The sequence below is a fragment of the Diospyros lotus genome, chromosome 5 (genome assembly GCF_014633365.1).
Source record: "Diospyros lotus cultivar Yz01 chromosome 5, ASM1463336v1, whole genome shotgun sequence".
Lineage (NCBI taxonomy): Eukaryota > Viridiplantae > Streptophyta > Magnoliopsida > Ericales > Ebenaceae > Diospyros > Diospyros lotus.
The window spans coordinates 1,205,321-1,232,950 of NC_068342.1; the positions used below are offsets into that span (position 1 = coordinate 1,205,321).

The following is a 27,630-nucleotide window of genomic DNA, read 5'->3' on the forward strand; positions in this document are numbered from 1 at the left end:
AAACCTTGGTACAATAAAATGGAAACTATTGATATCTAAGAAAGACCCATAAACACAATTAAAGATTCAAAAAACGCCTGATAAAAAAAAATGAAACATGTTGCACCAAAACTAATTTCTCTTTATCAATTGTCAAAACCCCTTCCAGCTTCCTCCAGATATACCACATAACATTCAAGGAGGCTACTTATAATTTCGGCCTTCTTGCAATCCTGAACCTTACAATCTCCATTTACCCTCGCATGATCTGGAGAAGGCCCAAATAAAGGATGGCATAACCAAATAAACACCAAAAATGGGTAACAAAAACTCCATAGTCCTAAGTATCTGTCACAGGACAAGAAGACAATAAGCATACAAAGCAATATCCTTCAACACATAGATATCCAATAGAAAGTATTTTAGATCTCTATTCTTTATAATATAAATATTAAGGCTGGAATGCAGCATGGTTGGCCAACAAATAAGGAACCTTTGACAGTGCACCTGCCCCACTATCCCCACCCCACCCCACAAAACACGACATGGAAAAGGTCTATGGAATGCTACAAGGGTCTGGCATCCAAACCAACTCAAATCTTCCAATATAGGTTATTGGGGCAAAAATCACAATTTTGAGAATTTTCCATCATATAAATTTAAGTGAAAGGACAAAGGGCAAACCACAAAGGCTATTGAAAGCTACTCAAGATACCCCTCATCTTTGAGAAATTAAATGTTTGACAATAAACAAGCTTAAATTAGGATCTAAAATGACTATTTTTCATTATATATTAAACTAGTTTTTCAGTTGTAGCTTAGTATCATCAGTGGAAGTGTCAATAAAATTATATTTTAGTTATAATAATTCGTCTCATTGGCATAAAGTCAAAACAAAAAAAATAACCAAGAAGTAATATGCATCAATAGTGATCAAAACCTACTCTATGATTCATTATCTTAATCAACAAATAAAAAACAAATGGCCACTGCAACTATGATAACCCCTTCACCACCTAGCCACCATCTCCAACCTTTACCTCCTTTCTTCTCTATATTAAACCCCTCATGTATCAAGCAAATTACAAACTTTACATGCATGCCTATTGCCTACTCAAAAACTTATATGTCTATGCATGTAGGCAAGGAGCAGCAAAGGTTTGCATGATACTTATAGAAACAAAGAAGGCACAAGAGTACACCACCATGAATTTAGAGAAGGATGTTGCAATTGTATCCACTGAAGCTTCAAAGAGGAGATTGACATTCTTGAATAGGACCTTTGATTTGAAAAGGGACAAAGCTATGATGGTGGAGAAGGGGAGATGTTGCTTGAAGGCAACACCAAAGACTAGGAACTGTGGGTCAGCAATTAGGATTTTGAGAATTGGGCTTTTACAGTGGAATTGATGGCAAGCTAGGGTTAGGTGGTTGGGTTGGTGATGGTGGAAGGGGAAGAAGGGAGTGACATTTCGTGGGTTTTGGTAGGTGAAAGTGGTCCAAACAGAGGTGGGATTCAAAAGAGGATTGTGGTGGAGGTGTATAAGGTATTCATGGGAGTTCAATTGGCGTTGCTGCTAAAACTCCAATGTGTGGCTGTGCAATGCTAAGAATGGTGGTGCATGAGGGTTTAAGTAGGGGTTGCTTCAGGCTTCAATGTCAGTGTGGTGGTTCAGGAATGGTGGTAGGATTCTTGTGGGAAGTAGTGGTGAAGGTGGTTAACATGGGCTTGTGAGTTGTGAGGTCTTAATGGAGGAGGTCCATGGTTCAGATGGTGCTAATTATTTTGATTGGTTACAGGGTCTTAATGAAGGCCATTGGTGGTCCAAATGGGTAAGAGGGGTTTCAATGAGTGGCAGTTACGGTGGTGCAACTAGGGTGGTGTAGCATTTTAATACCGATTACATTATTTATGCTGGTAATAACAAAAATTAAGCAATAAATTGTATATAGTGTACAATTATATTTTTCAATTACATTCTTTTACTAATGAAATCAAGATCATTGGTCATAAAAAAACTAATGAAGTCATTGGTCTTATGTAATTAGGATTCTGTGCATTAGTTATCATAAAGGTATGATTAGCTTAACAAGAGTTTTAGTAATTAAGCCTGTAAATACAGCTTATTCATGTAATGCAGGGTTGGGATTTGAAAGAGAAAAGAAGTTTAAATATTTTTGGGGGAAAAATGAGCTCTCTCTCCCCCTCCCTTCCCTTCCCCTCCCCTTCCTCCTCTATCTGCTGCTTCACTTTTACTTCTCTATTCCCATATCTTTCTTCTCTCTCTCCCTTCATCTTTGTGCTTATTTTTACTCTTCTCCTCCTAAATCCTTCCACTGCGCAGAACTTGTCCTTTTTCTCTTTCTGTATCTTTCTCTGCAGGTTCTATATTCTCTTATTAGTCTTCTCAACATTCTCTCAGTTTCTACACCATTTCCTAATCATCAATCTTCTTCTTCTTTCCATGTTCTATCGAGCTGAATATTTCCTTCATTCCAATGCTCTTATCTCTTCAGGCTGTACAATGTTAGTTTTGTCATAACAACATTCACAAGTATAACTATTAATCACATAAAGTACTTATAAGTTTGTTATTATTCTATTTTGTAACATTATTCAAAGATAATTTAATAATTACTACTGACAAAAGCAGCACATTATTTGAAGTTTAAATTTTACATTTGACTCAACCAGTCCCATAACTAAAATGAAAAATAAATGGACCTATTACATGAGATAGCAAAACTTGATCCTCCGCTACACATTCCAAATCTAAGAACAACCAAATTGATTTATCATAATAAACTCGACAAACTAAGGAACTAACAATACGGCCATCTACTTGGAAACTTTAATAGCACCAAACAGCCTAACCATGAGAAATATCTGCAAATATAGTTTTAAGCTACAGAAGACATGCCAAAATTACAATCAATGGACATGCATATATATATATATATTGGTAAAAGCCAAAATGAAAATTTCTCGGGTTTCTTTCAGCACAAATCAAGTTATTTCAAAATTCATCTCATGTTACATATGGATATTGATCATAAGAAACTGCTTTTCCTGTTTTGAGAAGAATATTAGCCATAATCCCAAAAAACTGCAGAGGGTTAAGATGACAAAAATGATGCAAGAGAGAAAAAACATGAGCAAGGGATCCAAGAAAAAATTACTGAAGGCATAGAAGAACACAGAAAATCAAATTTAACACTGGAAATGGAGATAGAATACAGTCATAGAAAGAACTTAACAACTCTACATAAGACCAGGCATCAAACTAAAACAACAAACTGTTATGTACGGACAAAAGATCACTTGGTCTGGTAGATACAGCTCATAGAAGCCTATCTCATTCTGCCCACATTCCTATGAGAGTAATCCAGTATTAGCCTCAGAAACCTAACACCTGCAATATAAACAACAACAAAATGTAATAAGCAAAAAAGTATAGATCAGCAAATTAGAAACACCTTGTACACCGGAGCAAAAGTTCCCACCTTACCCTCACCAAGTTTCCAGTAATTCCTAAAGCAATGCTGATTATTGTTTAGAGGCAATATTCCCTTCCCTACCATGGTTGTTTTGCATGTGCTGCAGCTCACCTCCTACAGAATACAATCCATTGTTCGTTCTCTCCACCTGAGCATTATTGTTATGGCCGTTACCTAAACTTCTAGACCTTTCATTATCATTATTTTGAATGGACCGGCCACCCACACCGACAGTGGAATTTGTTCTTGGTCTTCCATTATCTTCCAAAGACATTGCTACACCATTACCCTGTGGTCCTGACACTGTATGGTGGCTCTCAAATCCTTGCCTCTCTCTCAAACCCACAGCATTCAACCGCGCAGAAACCTCACTTGGACCATCCACACCATCCAACCCACGCCGAATTCCAATCCGGTTTTGCTCCACAACCGCCGTTGCAGTCAGACCTCTATGGTTCCTCTCCTGAGCAACCGCATTACCAGACCCCGAAAACTCAGCCTGCAAAACATCCCTGCGCCTCATCCTCTCTTTGGCAACGAGAAAAGCAACATGTTCCAATGCCTCCCTCGCTCTCTTCCTCGTAAAAGCCGCCTCCTTGGCCCGCCTCTCCGCCTCCGCCCTCGCTCCCGCCGCAGCCTTACTCATGGAAGCCGCGGCAATCTTCGCGGCGGCAAGAAGCACCTTGGCAGCCTTCTTATCGATCTCTCTGCTGCCTCCACCTTCCGCCTTCTTGGCGTCGAAAATAGGGGCATTAGGGTTAGCGCAAGGCGGGCAAATGTAAGGGGTCGACGCCGCGTGGCCGCCGACACAGTGAGGGTGGGAAGACGAGTAGCACTTGAAGCAGGAAACGGCGTCGATGGAGGAAGGAGGAGACCGCTCGTAGACGAGGAAGCAGGTCGGGCAGAAGGACTGGGGGTGGAGGCGCAGGACGCAGGAGGTGCACAGGCGGCGGAATATCCCCCGGTGGCGGACGTGGTGGAGCAGCCGCCGCTCCTCGACGCCGCAGTTACCGCACACGGCGGGAGTCGGCGGTGTCAGGGTCGGGTTTGCGATATCTTGCCTCATCATCACCATTAGAGAATCAAGATCATAGACGAGTATCGACTATAAACCCTAATGACTGAACCCTAGGCTCAGAAACACACACGTATTTATATAAATATAGTCAAGAAACTAGGGTTTTTAAGAGGGGAACAGAACAGAATGGCGAACCGAAGCGAAGATCGGAACGCCTGAAATCGAGCGTAACGCTCTCCGACGCTGAATTCGGCAGAGTTAGAGACGCAGACGCAGTCACGCAGAAGCGAAGAGAGATTTGAAATCGGAGCAATTGATTGATCATCCCCAAATCGAAGACATTTGGGGATGCCAATCAGATAAATTTGCAGTAATTACGGTTTCTCCCATGTCCGGCTGTTGCGGCCCCATTGGTCAGGCTGTCAGGCTCGCTTTTTTTATAATAATAGTAATTAAATTTATTATTAATTTTAGATAAAAGTATGAATTTGGACTGAATTATTATGAATTTGTGTAAAATTATTATAAATTTATGAATATCATATTAATTTATAATTATTATTTGTCAAATTTATTCATGAATAATTTTTTTATTTAAAATTATAAAAATATTATTTGACCAATTAAATTTGACATTTAGAATAACAATCTATATTGATATTATTATTATTGAATACAATAATTATATATTTTTTAGATTTTTGGAATTTAGGACTAGTTTGGAAGACTCTTTTGACATAAGCTCTTTGAAATTTAAGACTAATTTTTGAAATTTAAGACTAACGACGTTTCAAAGAGTTTTTTTTTTTTCATGACTCTTTGTGATAATATTAGGTGACTTGTGTCCATTAGGATAAGTTCTTGGGCTTTGGGGGCTTAAGGGCAAGGCTACCCAAAGATTTTTTTTGTAGTCATCGAGAGACTTTTACTTAGAAGATTTTTTGGGATCTTTTGTTTTCTTAGATACTTACTCAAACTTTTGTATTTTTAACTTGATTTCTTTTAGAATATCTCACAACAGATATACAATACAAATATATCGAGTATAGTATCATTTTAACTATTAAACTTAAATGTTCAAATAATATTGATAGCAAGATTATAAAATGTGATCAAATTGTATTATTATGAGTTTATTTCAAAATTACAAATAAAAAAAAATCATTTTTACCTTATTTTTAAGTTTAGACTAAGCATTTAATTTATCTGTTAGGTACAAGAATATATTATACAATACAAAAAAAATATTATATAATATATCTTTATATATGAATAAAATTATTTTCATTTTGAAGTGCACTTATTTTTTATTATTGGAATTATAAAATATTTTAATTTTTTCTTAATAAAGTGTGTAGAAATAAAGAATTATCAGGACAAGTATAGTTTAGACTATCTTGTAAAGCCCTTTTTATTATTTTTTTTTATAACATGGGAAAATTGTTGGGTCTTTCAATCTAATCAATTGTCGACCTAGATCTATTTCACCTTCTCTAAAAATTCATAGTCCACTTGTTTTATGGTTGTATGTGATCAAACAAGTTTATCGCAAGATGAAACTCGAGAGTTTAACCTTTTAAATAGATATAATCAATTACGCATTCTCGCACAAAAGTAGAATCAAACTTATAACTTTACAGTATCCCAAATCCCTGAACCTATGCAATAGATCGTTTGTACAAAAACTCATGGTCTACTTGTTTCATGGTTGTACGTGAATGACACAAGTTTACCGCAAGATGAAATTCAAGAGTCTGACCCTTTAAATAGATACAATCAATTATGCATTCCTGCATAGAAGTAAAATGGGTTAATTACACCAATAATAACTTAACTTTGCATTCTATTACTGTTTGATCACTGAACTTTGAAATGTTACCTGTTAGTCACTGATATTTCAAAATTGTTACTGCTTAGTCACTGAACTTTAAAATGTTATTTATTAGTCATTGATATTTCAAAACTGTTACTATTTAGTCACTGAACTTTAAAATATTACATGTTAGTCACTAATATTTCAAAATTGTTTTTCACCCGTCACTCGTTAGTCATTGAACTTTAAGTTCACGAGTGACGAATGAGAAACAGTTTTAAAATATTAGTGACTAACAAGTAATATTTTAAAGTTCAGTAACTAAATAGTAATCGTTTTGAAATATCAGTAACTAATAGATAACATTTAAAAGTTCAATAATTAAGCAGTAACAGTTTTGAAATATCAGTGACTAACAGGTAATATTTCAAAGTTTAGTGACCAAACAGTAATAGAATGCAAAGCTGAGTTATTATTAGTGTAATTAACCCGAAGTAAAATTGAACTTATAACCTTATAGTATCTCAAACCCCTGAACCTATGCAATAGATAATCTGTACCACTTAGAGAGATTAAACCCTCTTTAACTATTACTTATAATACAATTAGCGATGTTGTGTTGAAAGGAAAAAAATACTTATGATTTAAATATGACTCAAAATAAAATAAAATAAAAAGATAATCCGAATCAGCCTAACCTCGAATTAAAATAAAAATAAAATAAAAACAAAACTAAGCGAAGGATTGAATTGATCGAGTTGGTGAAATTAGTTTGTGTAATTATATTTACTATTACAATCATAAGATTGGGTGTGCCGACTACTACAATAATTCTCTTCATATACAACTCTTGCATATTTAAACGATCACCTTATATTTTGCTATCTTCTTCAAATACTTGGACAAACTCTAGCTTAAAACACCGGAAAACCCTTTTTTTGAAATGTTTGATTGCGATCGACTATCATTACACACAATCCAAGATTCTAGGGTTCCTACTAGCTAGGTCCAAATAGGATGCCTGCATCAACAATGTAAAGCATAAGACATGGAGATTAAATAATGTTATTAGAAAATTTGTAATATTTGTATAAATATTATTAAAAAGGTTATAAGTGATTGATTGAAATAAGTAACCTATCCACTAGCCAATTCAAAAGTGACACATGGATTAACCCCGGCAATACACACTGACTAGTAGAAAATTAACACGTCGCATGATCTTAATAAGCTAATCTAAAGATTTCTTGAAAGACATCTAATCTCATTACGTGATGAGATCTAGTGTCTTGATCATTCACAAACATGGCTAGAACTCCATGACACCACATATTAATCATGTCCAGACCAACTTCTATACAAGCTATAAAAACTTTTCATTTTTCGATGACTCATTTACTCATTACTTTCTTGTCAAGCACTAACTTGACTATCAGAATTTACACCAAGAAATAAAACCCTCAAGCTTCTATACAATTCTATACAAGCAGCCTCATGAGCATCCAAATAACAATTGCGATTAGAAATTACAAAACATCAATTATGAGAGAGAGAGAGAGCGGAGTTGAGGAGAGCCAGGGAAGAGGCAGTGCAGGGGAAGAGCATTAGCAGGATTGCCATTGATTACAAAGGGAGAGAGGCAGGCGAAGATTGATGAAAGCTCATCTCTTGCACTGCCTAGTCCCCGTCTCTCCTCCTCCTCTCTTCAGCCTTCATCACCACTAGTCTCTAACACCGTCGAGCAAGACAAGACTACTTCACTCCGAAATATTCCGACTCTAATACCACTTGGAAGAAGTACCCCCATTAACTATATGGATATATAAAGCTCCGATCAGTATAGTACGTATATAACACAACTCTCCATTGCAGCCAAGACGCCCATACATTTGGTACACATTGTACTCCCTATTGCTTTCTCAAGTCAAAGAACAAACAAATAAAATAAAATAAAATAATTGTACTACAGTACTATTTGTACTACACAACTCTATTTTGATTACTTGTACTACTTATTGTCACTCTTTAACAACGCGCTCAAGTATGACTTTTAAGCCATCTAATATATATACATTTTTTTTTTTTTTTTCAAAATGTCATCAAGATTAATAAAGTGTCCAACTCCAACTTAGACAGGACAACACGAGTCTCTATCGGTTCGAGATATTTTGTAAACACTATGCAAAACTGATGATGAAACTCATCAAGTAAAAAATTAAACCGCTCAGATTAATTAAACCAAACAATCTACTCGATTAAATTGTTATTTTATAAATAGTAATTGATTATAATTTTACAATTTTAAAAATCATCTAAAACAATTAAATTTAAATATTGTTCATCAACAAACTACAACAGAGATGATATATTAGCCAATGTGAGCTAAGAAAATGGGTGTATAGAGCCCACGTCCCCCCCCCCCCCCCCCCCCCCTCCCCCTCAATTTACTTATATTAAACAAATTTTATATTATCTAACGCCAACAATCTCAATGAAACAAAGATTTTTATAATTTATATTTTTTTACTTGTTCATAAGATTATAAATTTAGTTTAATTATCAAGAAAATAACAAAATTACTATATAAAATTATAAATCTCCATGAGTTTTAACAAATACTAAATATCATTGATAAATTCTAATACTTTTTGAGAACTAAAACATTTTTGTATATTAATAACTTCTTACACATGATTAAATAATTTTAAATTATTTTTATTTATTCATATACATTAACAATTAATTATCTTACATCTTTGTGTTAATCCATGACATACGTTAACATTAATTATCATTATGTCATGCTTTCCAAATTGTTAATCCATGGTTAGGATAATTTCGAGCACAAAAAGGTTTGGTTATAGTTTGGAGGATAGCCAAACCGCCTTTTAGCAGTTTGGTTTGGAAAACACCTTCCAAACAGACGAAACCAACCATTTCAAGCTCTAGTGATTATGAGATAAATAGAAACCACTAACTCTGCACAAGAAGGAACTTCAAAACTTGGACAATACACAACACAAGAAGGGGACTGAGCATCTACTCTGTTCTTGGAGGATGACTGTCAGTGAAGAAGAAAACAGGGGGAACTATGATTGAAGAAAGACATTGAAAATGGAGAATGTTCCTGCATCAACTAGTAGACTGGTTAAGACAAATTCCGAAAGGAATTTGTATCTTCAAAGTTTAGAGAGCACCTACTCCATCTGTTTCACAAGCACATCGCTAGTAGCTGGTTTGGCCCCTACTTCCTGGATTCCTTTGTTCCCGAATGCTTACAGAGACTGCGCATAATGGCTGAATTGGGAGCCTGGGTGGTCTCACAATCTTATTATTCATTAGAAACTCATCAATTTCCCATTGAACTACAAAGAAAGAGGAAGACAGGCAGTCAAAACGAATCATAATCGAGTAAGCATTGATGACTTGGTGCATTCAACCTTGCTAGTAACCAATATCTCAATATCCTAAAAAAATTTGACATCTCAGTTTCCTTACAGATGAATTTTATAGTTCGTGTCATTAAATGGTATGCATTTTTAGTCTCTAATGGCAGCCAGAACAGGCCTCCATGTAGGGCCGTTCCAAACCCAAACCAACCTGGAACTGTTGTACAAGGACAAAATAATGGAAGACGATATCTAATAGTCATTCTCTCTTTATGATTCTTATCTTTCAAAAATTTGGTGACAGGACTCTCAACTTGTTTACTAAGTAGATATTATAACCTTCCACACTTATTTCCTGGAACACGTAAAATATAGATCCAATGAGAACGAAGCAACCAACATTCACAGACACCGGACATGGACACAACAAAACAATGAAAACAGCAATACAGCTATTTAAAGGAAAAGAGAGAAAAGGAGAAAACACGGCAAGGGCATGCCGATAAATAACTATACATTTTAAACCTACTAGTCTACTCTATAACATAGTCAAATTTCCTTATTTGGCCTCTTAAGACCGCCCCTTTTTCTTTGTGAGAGCATTATCTTGGCATTTTAACTCCAGTTACTAAAAGGGTGAGGATAAACCTATATGAAGAGAAAGTGATGGGAAAATACATTATATAGACATCTAGGCTTTGTCTGTTTCAATATGAAGTACTTTCATCATCATCATCAACTTACCTTATCCTAGCCAAAGTTAGGGTCACAAACACAACATTCATAATATCAACTAACTTCAAAATGTCTAGTTAATAATACAAATCCATGCAAAAAAAACAATGTGGAAAAATTCTAACACTGGATGCCCTTCCTGATGCAACCCTCTAATTTTCATATAAAGTATTTTTATATTGGAAAATAAACACGAGAATTATTTTTCATCTCATTATTTGGTGATTGGCTTGTATTTTAAAAATTTTCAAAGACAAATCAAATATACCCTCAAATCTATACAAATCTTTTTTTGCAATTGTATATTGAATGTATGTTTTGAACCAATATTTCTTACATATCGTTTGAAAAAATATTTTTGCTTACAAGATATTTCATATAAGAATACTTTTAATCTTATTTTCATATAAAATTAGCTGATCCCACATAGTAGAATAAATGTTTGATATGTTGTCGTCGTTGTTTTATTTTTATATAAAATAAATTCTGTAAAAACAGCAAAAAGTTAGAAAATCTAACAACACTTTGCGTGCATATGTGATTCTCCATTAAAATATTAAAATTCAAAATATGAACTCAAAACCAAAAATGACTTAAAAGTTTCTTTGCGAATTCATTTTTGACATTTTGATGTAAAATGTTTTTGCTTAAAAAATAATTTCCTCATTTTTTGCTATCCAACAAAATGCTAAAAATAAAGTAGAATATTTTACCAGTAAAAAAATTTACTTCAAAACAAATAGGGCCCTAATGTTTATTTGCTTTCATAATCATAAGTTCCTACTTAGCTTCACCAGGTTGCAAGACCATGAAAATCAATGCAGAAGTAAAATTCTGACAACTAAATATTGCTTACTGATAGGGGGCATCCAGAAGTTTCAGTACAGTTTTTCTACAGCCTCATGAAATGAGAATGTATAGTTTATACAGACATAACAAAAGGATGAGAGAGTTTCCTTCTGATCGTTAATCATGCACCTTGAAGCACAATCATAAGTTCTTTTTTTTTTTTTTTTAATAACTTAGGACTGAACTCATGTCTAACCTTCACAATGCTTGTGCTACAGCACTTCTCAAGCCATTTGATCTGTGTCTCCACTTCTGGAGGAAGGAGAAAGCATAGTTTCTCTACTTATAGATCTTAGAGAAAGTTCTTGGAGGGAGAAATTGTCCATAAGTTTACCAGGAAAGATTAATGTAGGGAATTTGATGTGAGGAATAATATCCATCCTATTGCAGGGTTATATTGTGATCGGGTGGTCCAAAGTCCCTAGATGTTATTCCCATTCTTTCTTTTTCTATATGATTATTTTCCTAATTTAGCTTTACTTTATTTTTGGGATTTTTGCTACATAGATATTGTGACTATTTCTTTATCTAAAGATTTATAAAGTTTATTCTTGCAAAATTGGTAAAAGAAAAAGTTGATTAATTGAGTTAGATTATTTTTTAATTAATTTCATAACTTATTTAATATAAATATTTTGTTATAATCAGGATTCTTAATTTTTTAAGTGGTAGTCATTTCTTATTGACTTCGTCACTGTGTCATATCAATTGCAAATTCAATACCTTATTTGATTACAAGTATTATCTATATTTATTAATTTATTATACTGAATATCCCATAAACAGTACTCAGTACCGTCCAGTCCCGGTACTACATCGAATTAACGGCAAATCCAGTACATTGTCCGTTACAGAACTGACAACTATGGGCCAGGGATAAGGAATCATTCCCTGGCTCATAGTCCATGTCCAGTAAATTAAAAATTTTCAGGAAAGCAACTAATCTAAGGAAAGTTTGTTAAAATTGAACCTATATTTTCTCAAGAGGCAAGATCACTTTTAGTTGCAAGTACCATACACCAAAGTAGTCCTCAAGGTAAAGTTGAACATCAGCTTTGCTTTGCAAACAGATTTAAAAGTAATTCACACATAGCTTGTAGGACACTTTGACCTAATAAAAACCATACCTTTTCAGTGAGAGAGAGCAGCACAGGTAAATCCATCATTAACGAGCTTGTTAACCGCCTCCTTGAATCTACTATAGTCATCAAGTTTGTTGTAAATTTGATGAGATATCCTCGCATACCCTGTTACTGGATTAACCTCCCCATCTTTTGGAGCTCGATAATATATTGGCACTTCAACGCTAAAACAATCCCTCAAATGGGTCCTCAATTTCAAAACATCCAAATCGCTTGTAATTCCCAAACACGCAGGCAATCCAACCATAACCATGCTTGAACACATCTCAGGCGGCGACCCAAGATTGGTCCCCCAGGCTTTTACCAACATTTCACCCATCTCAACAACTTTTTCATGGTTCCTCTTCCTTATCCCCTCAATTCCACCTTCGAACCTATTCACAAACTCTATGGCATCAGGAGCTACGAGCTGGGGGCTATAATCCCTAGTCCCAATCCAAGCACTCTCAATGGGCAATCCATTTCCATATTCATGTGAAACCACCGGATGGTGTAAATCCAAAGGCTTATCCGATTTTCGACAGTACAAAAAGGCAACAGAGGGTGGACAAAAAAACCATTTATGCAGATTACTAGTGTAGAAATCAGCGCCAATTTCCTTCATATCCACTTCAGTACATCCAATTGCATGGGCTGCATCTACAAAAACCTGATCAACCCCTTCCTCTCTACAAATCTTAACTAATTCTTTCACCGGAATCACAACACTGGGCATCGAAGTAATGTGATCAATCACAGCCAACCTGACCCTGCGACCATCAGACTTACCCTGTTCTAGGGCTTTTCGAAATTCAGAAATAATTTCGTCGTTAGACCTTACCGGAAAGGGCAATGGGACCTCAATCACTCGGCCGCCGCTCCTTCCCACGTAGGCCTGGACGGACTTCTTGACAGCGCCGTAGGCGTAGTGGAGCATGACGACGGCGTCGCCAGGGTCGAATTTGCCCTCGCCGAAGGCCCGGGCGGTCGCCGTGAGAACGATGGCGGCGGCGGTTGTGGCGTTGTCCACGATGGCGACCTCCTCGACATGGTCGGCGTTGATGAGGTCCTTGATCGCCGTTCGCGACCGGAGGATGGCGGGCTGGAGGCGGTTGAAGTAGAACTCGTCGGGCTGGCGGAGGAACTTGAGCTGCCATTTCTGCTGCGCGGCGATGACGGAGGCGGGGCAGGAGCCGAAGCTGCCGTTGTTGATCCTGGCGACGGAGGGATCGTGGTGGGCGAACTCAGATTGGAGATCGGCTTCGGTAATCGGAGACAGCCTGGGCTTCTTGGGAGGCCCGTGGTTGTTGTCTCCGTTCTCGTTGAGGTCGAAGGGCTTGTGGTGTTGTCGCCGGCAATTATCGTCGGAATCCATGGTGGTGGTGGGAAGTGGAAGTGGAAAGCTAGGGTTCGAAATCCGATTATCGGAGCAATAGATTCTTATGCTGCTGCGACCTGTTAGCCGGTGACAATTAAAAGTCGCTTTCTTTAAAACCAACAATGTATCCTTTTGGTGGAAATAATTAAAATGACAACATTACCCTTTTAATAAAAAAAATTTAAACCAATTCCAAGCGAAAAAAAAAAAGATAAATAAATACATACGTACCTAGAAGAAGAGAAGATTGCCGTAGGCAAAGCAAAGAAGACATTGATCTGTCGACCACCACTGAGAGAAAGTGAGAATTATCTCACAAAAGACCAATTAAGGAAAGAAAAAGAAGAAGATGATTAAGTTCCATGAACATTGCCAAAGCTTAAGAAGCCACCAAGTTTCGGGTTTGATTATTTTCTTAAAGCTTTGATGTATGATTTTTGTCTCTCATGCATGCTTTGTTTCTTTTTTTAATGTGATTAAATAGAGCAAAGTCGGCTCATTTTAACCTTTCTTTTGGAAGGGTACCATTGTCATTTCATATTTCTACCTAATAAACTGTCAGGGAAGGGATGACAGGTGGGGCCCAGCCGGGGCCTCCTTGTCTTTTTGGGCTTATCGTCACTCTTTCTATTTGAGTGCTTTATTCATTTATCAATAATAATTCCAAAATATATGTTAATTTAAACCAAGTCTGCAAATTTAAAAGTATTTGAGTCTCAAAAACGCTTATTTAGTCAGAAAGGTGATTACGATTAAAGTCCTGATAATTAAAAATAAAAAAAATAAGAAACAAATATAATAGAAAATAGAAATGAGAAAACATTAATTTTTAAAAAAAAATAAGAAATGAACGCGAGAAAACGTTTAAATAGAAAAAATATAAGACCATTTTATAAATATAAAATTATAAAAAAATAATTATTCAACTTAAAAATAAACATAAATTTTAAAAAATGATTATAACGCATTTAAAGAAATTTTAAAAACAAATTCTTAAAAAATAAAAATGTTTGAGTTAAAAACATAAAATTTTATTTTTATTCGTGAATAAAAAAAATCAAACGGAAACACATTTTTAATATTACAAAACAACTAAAAAAAATTCTAAAATTACAAAATATTTCAAAAACATTTCTTAACCTTTTAAAAACAGAAATATTTCGAAAACGCCCCCAGAAAGTTTCAATTATCATTTTCACTACTGTTCTAAACAAGAAAAAATAACGTTTATTATCTTACTCTCATACTCTGGAACTATTTCACCACTAAATCTCTCCTAAACAAAGCCCTGGTGGGGGCAAATTTGACTTTGTTGTGATGTTTGGATGACAAGAATGGCCAAAAGACGAGGAAAGAAACATGCAAGTTGAAACCGCTTCTCTCAGAATCAGAAACCAAAGCTTAATGCTGAAGGCTGGTACATATACAATGTATGATATTTGATGCATTGAAAATAATTTTTTAATAATATTTTATTTAATAAATTTAATTATTCAGTAAATTAAAAATATTCAATATTAATATATTATTAAAAAATATATACATTTTAAAATTAATGAATTTTATAATATTTTTTCTTATTATAATAAGAAAATACAAATAAATAAATGTATTTTGAATTTTGAGTTATTTTGAATATAAATACTCAAAATAATTTTTTATTATTTTGAGTTTTCTTTGTAATTTTTTTTTTGTTTTCAAAAATACATTTTTAAAAACAGTAAAGAGAACAAATTTTCTTTATTTTAGAAAATTAAAAATTAAAAATGACTTGAAAACAATAAATGAACACACTCAGCCTAAACTTTTGTCTGATTTAGTTCAGTCCAAAAAAATTGAAAAAATTGGTACTCATTCCTTGTTGTATGTCTTGTTATACACAGTGCATGTATGCAGTGCCAATTTCAGTTCCAGCCCGGTCTAAGTCTAGGACTAGTCTGCTTTGGACAGATTGAACCCCGCCCCCCCCCCACTTATCACCTATAGCATCAAAGAGCACATAAACATTTGTGTTTGACAGAGTTGAGGTGGACACAAAACCGCATTCAACAAACAATTGGGAGGCCACGTAATCATGCAATTTCATAAAGTCACCACAAAGAAATATAACCTACAAATGAAGATTTCACACTTCATACCATAATATGAAATTCATTTTCCAGTACCATGAGAGCCAGAAATGCTCATCCAAAGATGGTGTTTCTGCTATCAACTAATCAGATTTCTCTCCATTGCAAGAGGCTCAAGGATTATAAGGGTTTCCTCAAGTAGATGATCCAAAGGTCTACAAGAGACAGAGAGCTGTATTAGCTTAATGGATGTCTTCAAAATGCAGACACGGGATGGTGATCTCCACAAAAAAAGCAGCTACAGCACGAAAATGTTAGGAAACTCTCTATGCTAATGCATGAGAATTAGAAGCTACCATAACTATCATGAAAAGGATACAAAAATTATCACTACTGTCCAACTCCTCAGTAATATGATCTATTGGGCGGTCAAATGATCAACCATACGAGTTCACTTCTTTCTCACCAAAGAACAAACAGGGAAAAAAGCAGATGTCGGTAAACAATTAGGACTTGCTTTCTTCCTAACCTAGTAACAACGAGAGAACTGACCTGATAAAGCAATTGTGATGATCATCCAAGGAAAATTTGGATCCTCCACTTCAGTCAGGAGGTCATGGTTGATCATTGCATATGGGCGCATGCTATCTCTTCACTTCACTAAAAGCATGGTCTAAACAACAGTGTAAACTCTACACCTTGAGAGGAAAGAGTCATTCAGTATTGCAGTAAACACATCTTATTATAGTTCAGAACCCTGCTTCTCATGATGAGGAATAAAGGTTGCTCTGTTTCTTGGTTCTTTTTCTGGGTACCCGTGGTTTTTAAATGGATAACTACTACATCGCAAATGCAAAATGGAGAGGATCAAAATCTATACAAAGAAATAAGGTATAGTGCATACATGCGCATGGAGCCTTTGCATTAATTAGGCAAATCAAAACATATCACACTACCATCCCAAGTTAAAATGAGTTTCTGACAATTTATCCATTTTTTGAATAAAGGTTACACTCACTAATGAGAAATGCTTCACATGTTAGTAACAAGAGATAATTCTGCCGTTTCTGTGGAAATGGTAATGCCATCACCTTCTTGAGGGACTAAAGGTCATTTCACATATCATAATTCAAAACCAAAAAAGACAAGCATCATTTTTTATTATCATAAGCAGCAATATTCTGGGGTTCACATTCAGGACAGAAGAGGCGGACTAATAAAGCAGAGGTCGAGCTTACTGAGACAGCCCCACATGCTGCCCACCTAAGGCTCCTGGGAACTGTGATTCGAGGACCTGCATTAACATGGAAGCCGCATTAATGATGTGATTATAAATATAAAATTCATTACAGCATGTTCATAGAGTAAAAGTGTCATTTTGAAGCTCAGCTGTGAAATCAGCAACTTACTGTGAAGTTCAAGTTAATAAATTGAATCAATCACGCTTGAAGTTTGATAACAGGACACCAGATCAAAACTGTATCTTGCTTAAACATCAATAGTGTATTTTGTTCAAAATTGCCTCCTACAGCATTTTTTTAGTGATATTTATTAATGAGGGGGGGGGGAGGGGATAGAAAACTACGTTTCCTTTACCATACTCCAAGTCCATGTTATTACTGAACTTAAAAGAACTTGAGCTGAAAATCCAGGAGGATCATGGAGTAGCTTTGACCAGCCATTAAGCTTCAGAATTCATAATTTTGACAGTTCAATACATAGAATTCTTCAACAATATTAGATAATTCATAGCAAAAAAAAAAAAGGCACGCATGAAGATAAATATAGTTAAGTAGCTGATCGAATAGCCAGGTCCTAGGAAGAACTTAAAGAGAGGGGGGGGGGGGGGGGGGGCTGTTATATTTTTCTTTCATTTTTCAGTTTTTCTATGATTCTATCCACCGTCACACTCTCTTCCCACTTTATCCTCTTCTTATTGTGTGTTTGGGTGAGGAGTGGATAAGTTATGGCTGCAAGAATTCAAAAGTCTTATCCCAATTTCATAATCCTTCAATTGCAGAAATGACAGGTATCAGCACCTAAAAGTACACCAGTCCAAACTTATGCACATTACTTCTCATCTCACAGCATGAACATCACAGAGAAACAGAAGAAATAGTTGATAATTGATACCACTAAATATTTTATCATATTCAATAATATGGTTGATGCAGCCATGTTCTAAACTGAGGTGTGTGACGACTTCCTTTACAGAGTAGGGAAATAAAGGATTCTTAAATCTAGAGGCCTAGTATTTCCATAGAAGGAATACAACAAGAACAATCTGACTCAAATGTAGAGAAAAAGAGTAACGAGAGGAGACAAGGTATCAATTGTCTCTAAATGAAGAAAATCCCACTTCTTCCGGCAATTTCTTGTGGAAAGTCAACAGATGGTATCATGCAAAAAACACACTAGAGAAGTTTGCTTTGATCCATGGTCCAAAACCAGAATCTCACAGCAAAGCACAGGAGGCTCACTTCCAGAGGGCAAAGAAAGAGTCTGGGACAGATCAGAGAGAACTTCTTCAAGGACAATTTGGCGATGACTCTTTACAACCTAGTAGATCAAGTGCAAGCCTGTTCCACTGGCATTTTTGTAGCTTATTTGGGAAGGAGAATAGAAAAGGTTTTGATGTGGTGAAAAATAGATTCTTCTGCATGGAAAGAAATTTGTTGCAAATTTCATTCAGTTTACTTTCATGTGATTTTCATCCTCTTTTTTTTTTTTTTTTTGTGGAATATTTTTTGAGTGATTCAATGCATGGGCTATTTGTTTAGGCCTTCTGATCGATATAATCACTCTCTTTACTGTTTTGACCCAAAAAAAAAAAGTTTCTCTTCTAAGGAATAAAGGACATTCAAGGCATTAGCTATGGACATTCACACAAATGCTCAAGTATTGGTTGCTAAAGGCATACATCTTTTAACTTGATATTACTTCCAAATGCCAGGATAAAAACCAACAAAGTTGTGAAAATTGCCTTCCCATGTTTCTATTAAATACATAATAATTAAAATCAGGAAAGAAATGAAGTAGACAGACAATAATCCAGAAAGTGAAACTGGTGATGAAAATTTCTTCATGAATGACCTATAGTTGTCAAAGGCGCAAGGTGCACATGCGCCCGAGGCTTGCGCTTAACATGGTGCCTCATGCCTCGGCCCCAAGCACTAATTTACACCTAAGTGCACCTTGCGCCTTTAACAACTTGGGATTGACCATACAGAGCATGATACATGTCCATAAAAAGTAAATACAATGAAAATACATGCAATTGAGCTAGATAAGATGGTAAAGTGCTTAATGATAAGGATAAGAGATAACAGACCATAATGCAAACGGCAGAGAACCCAAAATCCCAATGCTCCTCCAACAGTAAAAATTCCAGCAGTTTGTCGCATTAATCTGGAACAAGGTTTTGCATCTGATCTCATCAGTTCCCCATCAGAAAACCCGAAAAAACGCCTCAAAGCCATCTATCAATTGCCTTACAAGAAAAAATCTTTCAAACCAAATTCAGGGGAGCCTGCTCTGGTAGTTCAAAATTGATTCCCTTTCAATGTATTATGGTAAAAAGGCTTTAATTTGACTTAGCCACTGAAAATAGAATGGACCTGTTTCAGATAGAAACTTCTCATTAAAAGAAAATAAAGGAAAAGGACATTATTCAGTGGTACTTCTGTAAAGGGAAAGAACATTGACACAAAATGTTCATCATTAGTGTATGCCAGTTCTTCCCATACCCACAAAAACATTGAGATGGATGAACAGCAAGCCAAAACTCACAAATATGAACAAGCACACAGCCAATACATGACAAGTACCCTCTGATGCAAGACATTATGTGAGGGAGCAGCAAATATATATTTTTACATATATATATATCCAAAAGTATTTCATTATAAATACATATGGATAATTAATTCAAATATTTCAACGAAATGCAGGACAACATAGTTACTAAGAAAAAAACCATGCATTTTGTAAATTAAACTCTAATAATTCATTTATATAATATATCCAATAAGAAATTAACTAGGGATGGCAATGGGTTAATAAATGGGTCCCATTTACACATTTAATGTTAAAATGATTATAAAAATTTCATATTTTTATGCGTAGAGATAAAATTTATTTGACCATTTACTAAAGTAAGCCCTAATTACCTATTTAAAATTGAAATAAATTAGAAAAATTCATATTAGATGGATATAGGCATAGGACATATTTTAAACATTTACTAAGTGGGTATACAAATGGGTGAATGGGAGACCCACTATCATCTCTAGATATAACAAACTAACAAAGTCATTTCCAAACCAAGGGGGAGCAAGGATCCTTGAACCCATCCCAAGCTAACTAGCAATGCAATATAAGAATGGCTCAAGAAACCAATTATAACCTAAGCTCTACCTAAATTCTTTTCAAAGGTAAAGTGAGGTAGAAGACCATAAGCTTCAATGCATCTCCAAAGACATTAACAGCCATGTTAGCTTACTGCAAAGCTTTGCAAACCATGAGACAAAAACAATATTACAAAACTGATGTTTGCATACAATAAAAATGTGACTCTGTGTGTGCGTGTGTGCAAGTTACATATTATTGATCTCTTATTCAAAGGATGAACTGCTTAATGGTCCAAATAGAAGAAAGGTTAATTATTCATCTAATGGTCCAAATAGAAGAAAGGTTAATTATTCATCTATCTGTCTGCACGCGCGCACATATAAAAGATATGAATGAATAAGGATTAACAGTGGCTTCCACATTAAATGAATAGCAGTGATCAGTGACTAACCACCACTCTTTTGCTCCTCAAATTGAGGAAATAATCTAGCTAGCAACTGCCCATTAACTTGAATTCAAGCCCACTAAACAAACAAGAGCTCTTCCATCCTCTCTTATATAGGAAGGATCCAGTCAAAACTAGCCCTCCACCCCACACAACTTAATTATGAGTTTAAGCATTAATTAATTAGTTTCCAATACCTTTTTGTCTTGTCCACGGCAGCCAAAGGAAATTGCTATTTGGGTAGCTCAAGTTCTTTTTAGTTAAACTAGTGTTGAAGAATCCTAGCGTATGTAGAACGAGCTTTGTTCGAATCTTGCTGTGTAATTTGTTCAAATCTTGCTGCATCACTGAAGTTACACTTTGTGTGGCTAGCTCAAGATAACTATTTCAATATAGCGTGTTTATGCCATATGTGTTTGATTCATCTTCTTGATTCTAATATTTAAAGTACTCAATGTTATGAATGTGATTTTACCCATTGTAGAAGTTTATTCCTAAATGATATTTATGTGACTTTATAAGCAGGCTAACCATACAACTCTTTACTTGAAATCAAACCTACTACTACAAAAATAAGTGTTTTTAACAAGATTGCTGAAATCGAGATTTTAAGTAAAATCGTAAGAGGGTCCATAAAATCGGATCGTAAAATCAAATCGTAAAATTTTATGAAAAATTAAAAACACCTTTTAATTTATGTAAATATATGTTTATAATGACATGTTCCTTATTATAAATGAAATACATGTACCTATTTCAAAATTACTTCATCTATCAATTTCAAGAAAATTAAATAATATGAAATTTCTAAATATTAAATCCATCATTTATCATCAATTCATCATTCATCCATTCATAATCAAAGTTTCAAACAACAAACATTACTATCATCATCAAAAACATTGTTAAAAATAAATAAAAATACTAAGTCATAAAAACAACAAATATTGTTAAATTTTTACATTATGTCATTACACTAATTAAGTTACCAATACAAAAAAGGTATAATTGTTTCTTGCTAATCATCAATCTTAATATAAAATTAGACACACCCATAATCTAATTGTGACATATTTGATTAATTCTTTAAATCTACACCTACTTGTACATGTAGATAAAAACATCACAAATGAAAATATACACACACAGGCAAGGTTGTTAAAATCGAGATTTTAAGTGGGATCGTAAGAGAAATCCATAAAATCATATCATAAAATTATAAGATTTTACGAATAATTAAAAATACCTTTTAATTTATATAAATATATGTTTATATAATGACATATTTCTTATTATAAATGAAATATATGTATCTATTTCAAAATTATTTCATTTATAAATTTTAAAAATACTAAACAATATGAAATTTCTAAATATTAAATCTATCATTTATCATCAATTCATCATTCATCCATCCATAATCAAAATTTCAAACAACAAACATTACCATCATCATCAACAAATATTGTTAAATATAAATAAAAATACTAAGTCATAAAAACAAAAAATATTGTTAAACTTCTATATTATGTCATTACACTAATTAAGTTACCAATACCAAAGAGGTATATTTATTTATTACTAATCATCGATCTTAATATAAAATTAGACCCACCCATGATCTGATTGTAATATATTTAAGATTAATTCTTTGAATCTGCACCTATTTGTACATATAGATAACAACATCACAAATGAAAATGTACACATACAAATATATATATATGGTAAACTCGTAAACTCGGACCGGTAAACTCGTGAATCGGGTTTGATTCTATAAAAACCCGATCCTACAAACAAATTGACTCATTTTATGCCTCATGACTCGTAAAATCGTCGGAGTTAACTCGCGATTTTAACAAAAATGCACACAGGCACAGCCGCAGAACACACTCACTCAGCACATCAATTGGACGCAACACAGAGCTCAGCACAACGAACACATAGCAATTGATTATCGAACTTAACAAAACATAGTCACTCTCACTCACGACTCGCTTAAATACCTAGGTTGGGTTTGAATCTTCGAACTTTCAAGGTGAACGAACGAAGAAGAAACGCCGAAACAAGATCAACAGCTATTAAAGTTTGCAGAACGACACAACAAGCACACAGACACAACACTATTCAGGGTTTGTAGAAGAACCAAAATGGGAGGTTGACAACAATTTTATGTGTATATATATATATATATATGTTGATTAGAGACGAAAATATTTTTGTCTATAACCTCGAAATTTTGGGCAAGACTAAACTCGTAAACTCAGATTGATAAACTCGTAAACTCAAATCAGTAAACTCATGAATCGGTCTAATTCTATAAAAACTCGATCATACAAGCGAGTTGACTCGTTTTATGACTCATGACTCGTAAACTCATAAAATCATACGAGGTAACTCGCAATTTTAATATCAATGGTTTTTAACATTTATCCAAAACGTCTGAGGAAAACATATATATCCCCCTTTTTTTCACCATATCCCAAATATTTGTTGTGTGTTTGGGCATATTTTCATATTTTTTGGAGTTTATAAATTTCGTGAATTGTCATATTTTTTAGAGAAAAAAATTGTAAATTGAGGACCCAAAAACTTGGACCTAGGATTTACAAAACGTCGGTGTGTGTGGTCGGATACGTCATGGTTTTGGGTTAAGATATGCATTCCCCAACTCTTCTCCTTCCTCTCGCGCACGAAAGGGCAAAACCCTCCCTCTCAATTTTGCTCACTGTAGCCGTTAGGTATGTGAATTGTAGTGTTTTCACATTGGTTTTGTATTGAATTCCATGTTATCACAACAATAAACATGGAAATCAATGTAAAAATACTAAAATTCACATACCTAACGACCACAGTGAGCAAAATCGAGAGAGAGAGAAGGTTTTGCCCTTTTTTGAGCGGGAGGAAGGAGAGGAGCTGGAGAAAAACTTTGGTTGCTTGAGGGAATGCATATGCATTAATACAGACATACACACACACACAGATCAAAATCTATGAGGTCACCAAAAACTTTACCAATGGTCGGACCAATGACTACGCAACGTCGGAAAACCGGCAAGGCGATGATGGATGAGGTAGTTGGTGGCTATGGTGGCGCGACGTCGGAGCTCGGTACCAACGGCCTTCGGTGGCAATGGGTCCAGCGTGAAGGAACAGGATCGTACCTGAGATTTTGGGGTCTAGAGTCGAAATCTAAAAATGGGCCCTTGAATCATAGAGTACATTCAAATTTTATTTTTTCATAATAAAGCATAAATAAATATATATACCATATCAAAGAATAAAATTGAAAATTTTCTAAATTATCAATTAAAAACTACTCTCCTTACAATTTTGGAGGCAAAAATATCAATCAAATTTACATAATCAAGTTGTTCGAGCATTTTTTTCTCAATAGACAACATAGCCAATCAATTCAATCTGTCTTGTGACATAATTGAGCGAAGATAAATTTCGATCAACTTCAACTTAGAGAAACTTCTTTCTACAGATGCAACTACAACTGGCATAGTCAGCAAGTTTCTTATCCCTCCACCAAAGTTTCACCCATGTTTTCAACTATTTATTCTCTCTGTGTTATTTTGTTGCTATTAAAATATTTAAACATATTACCAGTTTGACATTGAACTAATGCTTCTTCCCTCTGTTTCCGTTTTCTTTTCTTTGATCTCCACACATATGTTTACAGGCACACTTAAATAATAATAATGTTAAACTTAATTTCTTGTAATAATAATAAGAAAAATAAAATAAACAAGGCATCTCTAGACTCTAGTTCTAACTTCTAACAAGAAAACAGTTGTCATCATGTCATGTATCATAAACAAAATAGAGCAACATCAATAAAATTAAATTTGCTTTTACAGATTCAGCAAACATCAATAAAATAGACATAGGCAAGCAACCAAATCTCCGAATGCATCATAAACGAAACGAAATGAAGGAGCAACTAACCGCTAATTAAGAAGTCGGATAGAAAGAAAGTTGAAGCAGATCTGGAGACTGGAGTCAGAGCCTCTGAGAAGCAGATCTGAAAGACTGAATCTGATGAGTGATGAGTGATGAGCCAATCGGCAATCGAGAGGCAGCGATCGACCAGCGACAGCGAGCGACGGAGCAAGAGGCAAGACGCAAGAGCAGCGAGCCACCGGCCACCAGGGAGAGCCGGCGAGGGTGCGAAACTGCGACGGAGCGAGAGAGAGGCAGCGAGCGACGGAGAGCGAGCCACCGCCCACCGGCCACGAGGGCGAGGCGAGCCGGCGAGGGCGAGCGACCGACGGACCGAGCGATGGAGCGAGAGAGAGGCAGCGAGCGACGGTCGACGGAGCAGGCGAGCAGCGAGAGGCGAGAGCGAGGGCGAGGGCAGGAGTGACGGAGCTAGACAAAGGCCGGGCAGCGAGCCAAAGCGAGAGGGGGAGAAGCGCAGGGGCGAGCCAGGTTTGCAGAGGGCGAGGGGGTGGCGGCTGGACAGTGGGCCCTAGAGAGGGTTTCCAATTTTATGGCCCCAAATAATCAACCGCCACATGCGCCTCACGAAAGGTCCAGCCCTGATGATTAGCCCGATAAGGCCATCTCCAACGGAGACGGCAAAACGGCAAAATCAACTGATGCCCTTTTTCCTTCTCCAATGGGACGGTAAAATATCACACTAAAATGGTGTAATGAACAGTGAAACGCTAAATATTGGAGACACCATATTACCTTTCTCTTTTTATTGTAAAAAAATATTATTCTTATTATATTCTTTTTTAATTTTATTTTAGTATGTATAATTATTGATTTTAGTCTTAATTTATATATTTAATTTTATCAATATTTTTAAGAACATAATAAATTAAAATTAAGCAAAAACAATTATAATTATTTAACAAGAAAAAATATTTTACACCATAAAATTTAAAAAGTTGAGAATAACATGAGCAATACAGAAACATAAACATTGAAAATTAAATTCCAACATACACTAAAAATGAAAGACAAATATTTAATTTGGAATTACATAAATAATTATATAATTTTTTGAAATAAATTAATTGTTATGAATTAAATAAATTAAAAAATAAAAATAATACTATTTATTTGGTGTAAATTTTTAGAAAATGGCTTGATATGATAGTGTAAAAGTTGCATCATTTTAGTGCAAAAATTACACTATTTTGAAGTTTTGGGTTGGAGATGGTCTAAGAAGTTTTATTATATATATGCATAAGATATTAGATATATATTTTATAAATATATTATTTAACATACATATATATATACCTATTATTATTATATTATTTATTAAATTATATATTATACATATTATTATTAATTTTTTTCACTTTTTTTTTCTTATCTAATTATCTCCTTGTCCAAGAAACCTATTCCTTCCCCCGTAAGAAACCCACACACTTGTTTTCTTCATCTCTCTCTTTCTTTTTCCCTCAACGTCCAATGCTCTCATTTTCTAACCTTATTTAATTCGTCACCTTTCTCTTATCGTCGCCTTTTATTCTCCAACCATTTTTCCTTTGTTGCCTTTCTTTCACCATCATTGTTAGCTTGCATCTCACCACCGCCTCACCTCCTAGTGCTGCCTTGCTTCTCGCCATCTATTTTCTTGTTGCCAATTGCCTCAAGAATAAAGATAGCGATCAATGATAGCTTGCAACTACGATGGTAATGGTGGGAGGGGTTGATAGGCAAGTTTTGAATAAAATATAATAAAAAATAAAAAGAATAGTCAAACTTGGATGTGAGGATAAATAATGTTTTCTACATTTTGAATTTGAAGAGCTTGTTTTAGCTTAAAACAACTAAAATGACATTTCAATATTTTTAGTTTTGTGTTTTTGAAAATGGGTAAATAAACGCGTTTTTAGTGTTTTAAAAAAATGAAATTTGAAAATGGTTTGAAAACATTAAAGAGAACAGTGCTTTATTTTGTAGGTAATGTTTGTTAATCAAAATATAGATCGAAAAAAGTGAGATATAAAAAATATTTTATACAAAAATATTTTTTTATTTTATTTGTTAAATTTATCTAGCAACCATTGAAAAAAATGTCATGTAACTTATTATTTTGATTTTTTCAAGTAAATTTATCTTAATTCTTACAGATAAAAAAAAACGACGTATATGTTATTTAGTGTATTTTTTAAAATTTAATAAATAGTTTAATAAAAATCTTAAAATATTTCTCAATTTTATATTGATCATTCCATATATTGGTCTGAAAAGTACTTAAATTTATCTTGATACAATCTTATCTTGCTCATTTTAACAAATACTACCTTAGCAAGTTAGTGTTTTCTTAACCAATATATGGGTTGAAAAAATATGATATAAAAAACATTTTAGATAAAAGTATTTTTCATTATATCTATTAAATTTATTCAGCAACCCACTGAAAATAAGTCATGTGACTTCTTGTATGAGATTGTTCAAATAAACTTATCTTTTTCCATCTAAATAAATGTATTTGTCACATTATAGATAAGAAATAATGACCTAGATGCCCTAATACATTAAAAAAAATTAACAAATAGTCTGATAAAAATTTTAAAATTTTTTTTATTTGATTTTGACTATTTCATATTTTAGTATAGAAAATATTTTAATTTTATTTTAATACAATCTTATTTTTTTCGTTTTAATAAATACTATTTAAATAAATAAACAAAAAACTAAAAAATTGAACAAACATGAAAAAAAAATAAATCAAAAAGAATCGAAGAAAAATGAAAATAAGTATTATTTAAATAAAAATAAATTTTACTCAAATAATCTTTATAAGTAAATTTGAGTCCCGATTAAAATATGTTATTACTTAAATAAATATGGTATTATTCGACACCCATTATATATTTAAATTAGTTATTATAGTATAATATACAGTACGGCAAGTAATTTGCATAATCAAATGGGGTGGGAAATTTCGAGGTACTTTCACCATCAGGCTTTTAAAAGGTTGCACCCAGTGCCGTTGCTCCACGTGGTACCAC

At 34.4% G+C, this 27,630-nt stretch overlaps 3 protein-coding genes across 5 annotated transcripts; all 3 read right to left on the reverse strand.

Annotated features, from left to right (window-relative positions):
* Window positions 1-3,167: 3,167 nt before the first annotated feature.
* Window positions 3,168-4,837, reverse strand: LOC127802782 (uncharacterized). Of its 2 annotated transcripts, none has more exons than XM_052338802.1 (2): window positions 3,489-4,837; window positions 3,168-3,392 (listed from the first exon to the last, which is right to left on the reverse strand). In XM_052338802.1, the coding sequence occupies exon 1, from the start codon at window positions 4,550-4,552 to the stop codon at window positions 3,527-3,529; it is 1,026 nt and encodes a 341-aa protein (XP_052194762.1). In that variant the 5' UTR covers window positions 4,553-4,837; the 3' UTR covers window positions 3,168-3,392; window positions 3,489-3,526. The 2 variants fall into 2 exon arrangements, with proteins under 2 accessions (XP_052194762.1, XP_052194761.1); XM_052338801.1 differs by having other exon boundaries at window positions 3,484-4,836.
* Window positions 4,838-9,282: 4,445 nt separating this feature from the next.
* LOC127801783 (probable L-cysteine desulfhydrase, chloroplastic) lies at window positions 9,283-15,982 on the reverse strand. Its single transcript, XM_052337185.1, has 4 exons — window positions 15,946-15,982; window positions 14,012-14,071; window positions 12,409-13,857; window positions 9,283-9,673 (listed from the first exon to the last, which is right to left on the reverse strand). The coding sequence occupies exons 1-3, from the start codon at window positions 15,965-15,967 to the stop codon at window positions 12,413-12,415; spliced, it is 1,527 nt and encodes a 508-aa protein (XP_052193145.1). The 5' UTR covers window positions 15,968-15,982; the 3' UTR covers window positions 9,283-9,673; window positions 12,409-12,412.
* A 761-nt stretch (window positions 15,983-16,743) lies between these two features.
* Window positions 16,744-25,194, reverse strand: LOC127801784 (uncharacterized). Of its 2 annotated transcripts, none has more exons than XM_052337186.1 (3): window positions 24,599-25,194; window positions 19,181-19,466; window positions 16,744-17,143 (listed from the first exon to the last, which is right to left on the reverse strand). In XM_052337186.1, exons 2-3 carry the CDS (start codon window positions 19,326-19,328, stop codon window positions 17,001-17,003), a joined length of 291 nt encoding a protein of 96 aa, XP_052193146.1. In that variant the 5' UTR covers window positions 19,329-19,466; window positions 24,599-25,194; the 3' UTR covers window positions 16,744-17,000. The 2 variants fall into 2 exon arrangements, with proteins under 2 accessions (XP_052193146.1, XP_052193147.1); XM_052337187.1 differs by lacking the exon at window positions 24,599-25,194 and adding an exon at window positions 23,660-23,808.
* Window positions 25,195-27,630: the final 2,436 nt, after the last annotated feature.

Coding starts and splice junctions, on each gene's coding strand:
- LOC127801783 (XM_052337185.1), bottom strand. CDS start 15,967: ATGAGCATTTCTGGCTCTCATG. Junction 14,072..15,945: donor GAGCATTTCTGGCTCTCATG/GTACTGGAAAAT, acceptor ACTTTCTCTCAG/TGGTGGTCGACAGATCAATG. Junction 13,858..14,011: donor GCAATCTTCTCTTCTTCTAG/GTACGTATGTAT, acceptor ACCGGCTAACAG/GTCGCAGCAGCATAAGAATC.
- LOC127801784 (XM_052337186.1), bottom strand. CDS start 19,328: ATGGCTTTGAGGCGTTTTTTCGGGTTTTCTGATGGGGAACTGATGAGA. Junction 17,144..19,180: donor TCTCTGCCGTTTGCATTATG/GTCTGTTATCTC, acceptor ATGTTAATGCAG/GTCCTCGAATCACAGTTCCC.
- LOC127802782 (XM_052338802.1), bottom strand. CDS start 4,552: ATGGTGATGATGAGGCAAGATATCGCAAACCCGACCCTGACACCGCCG.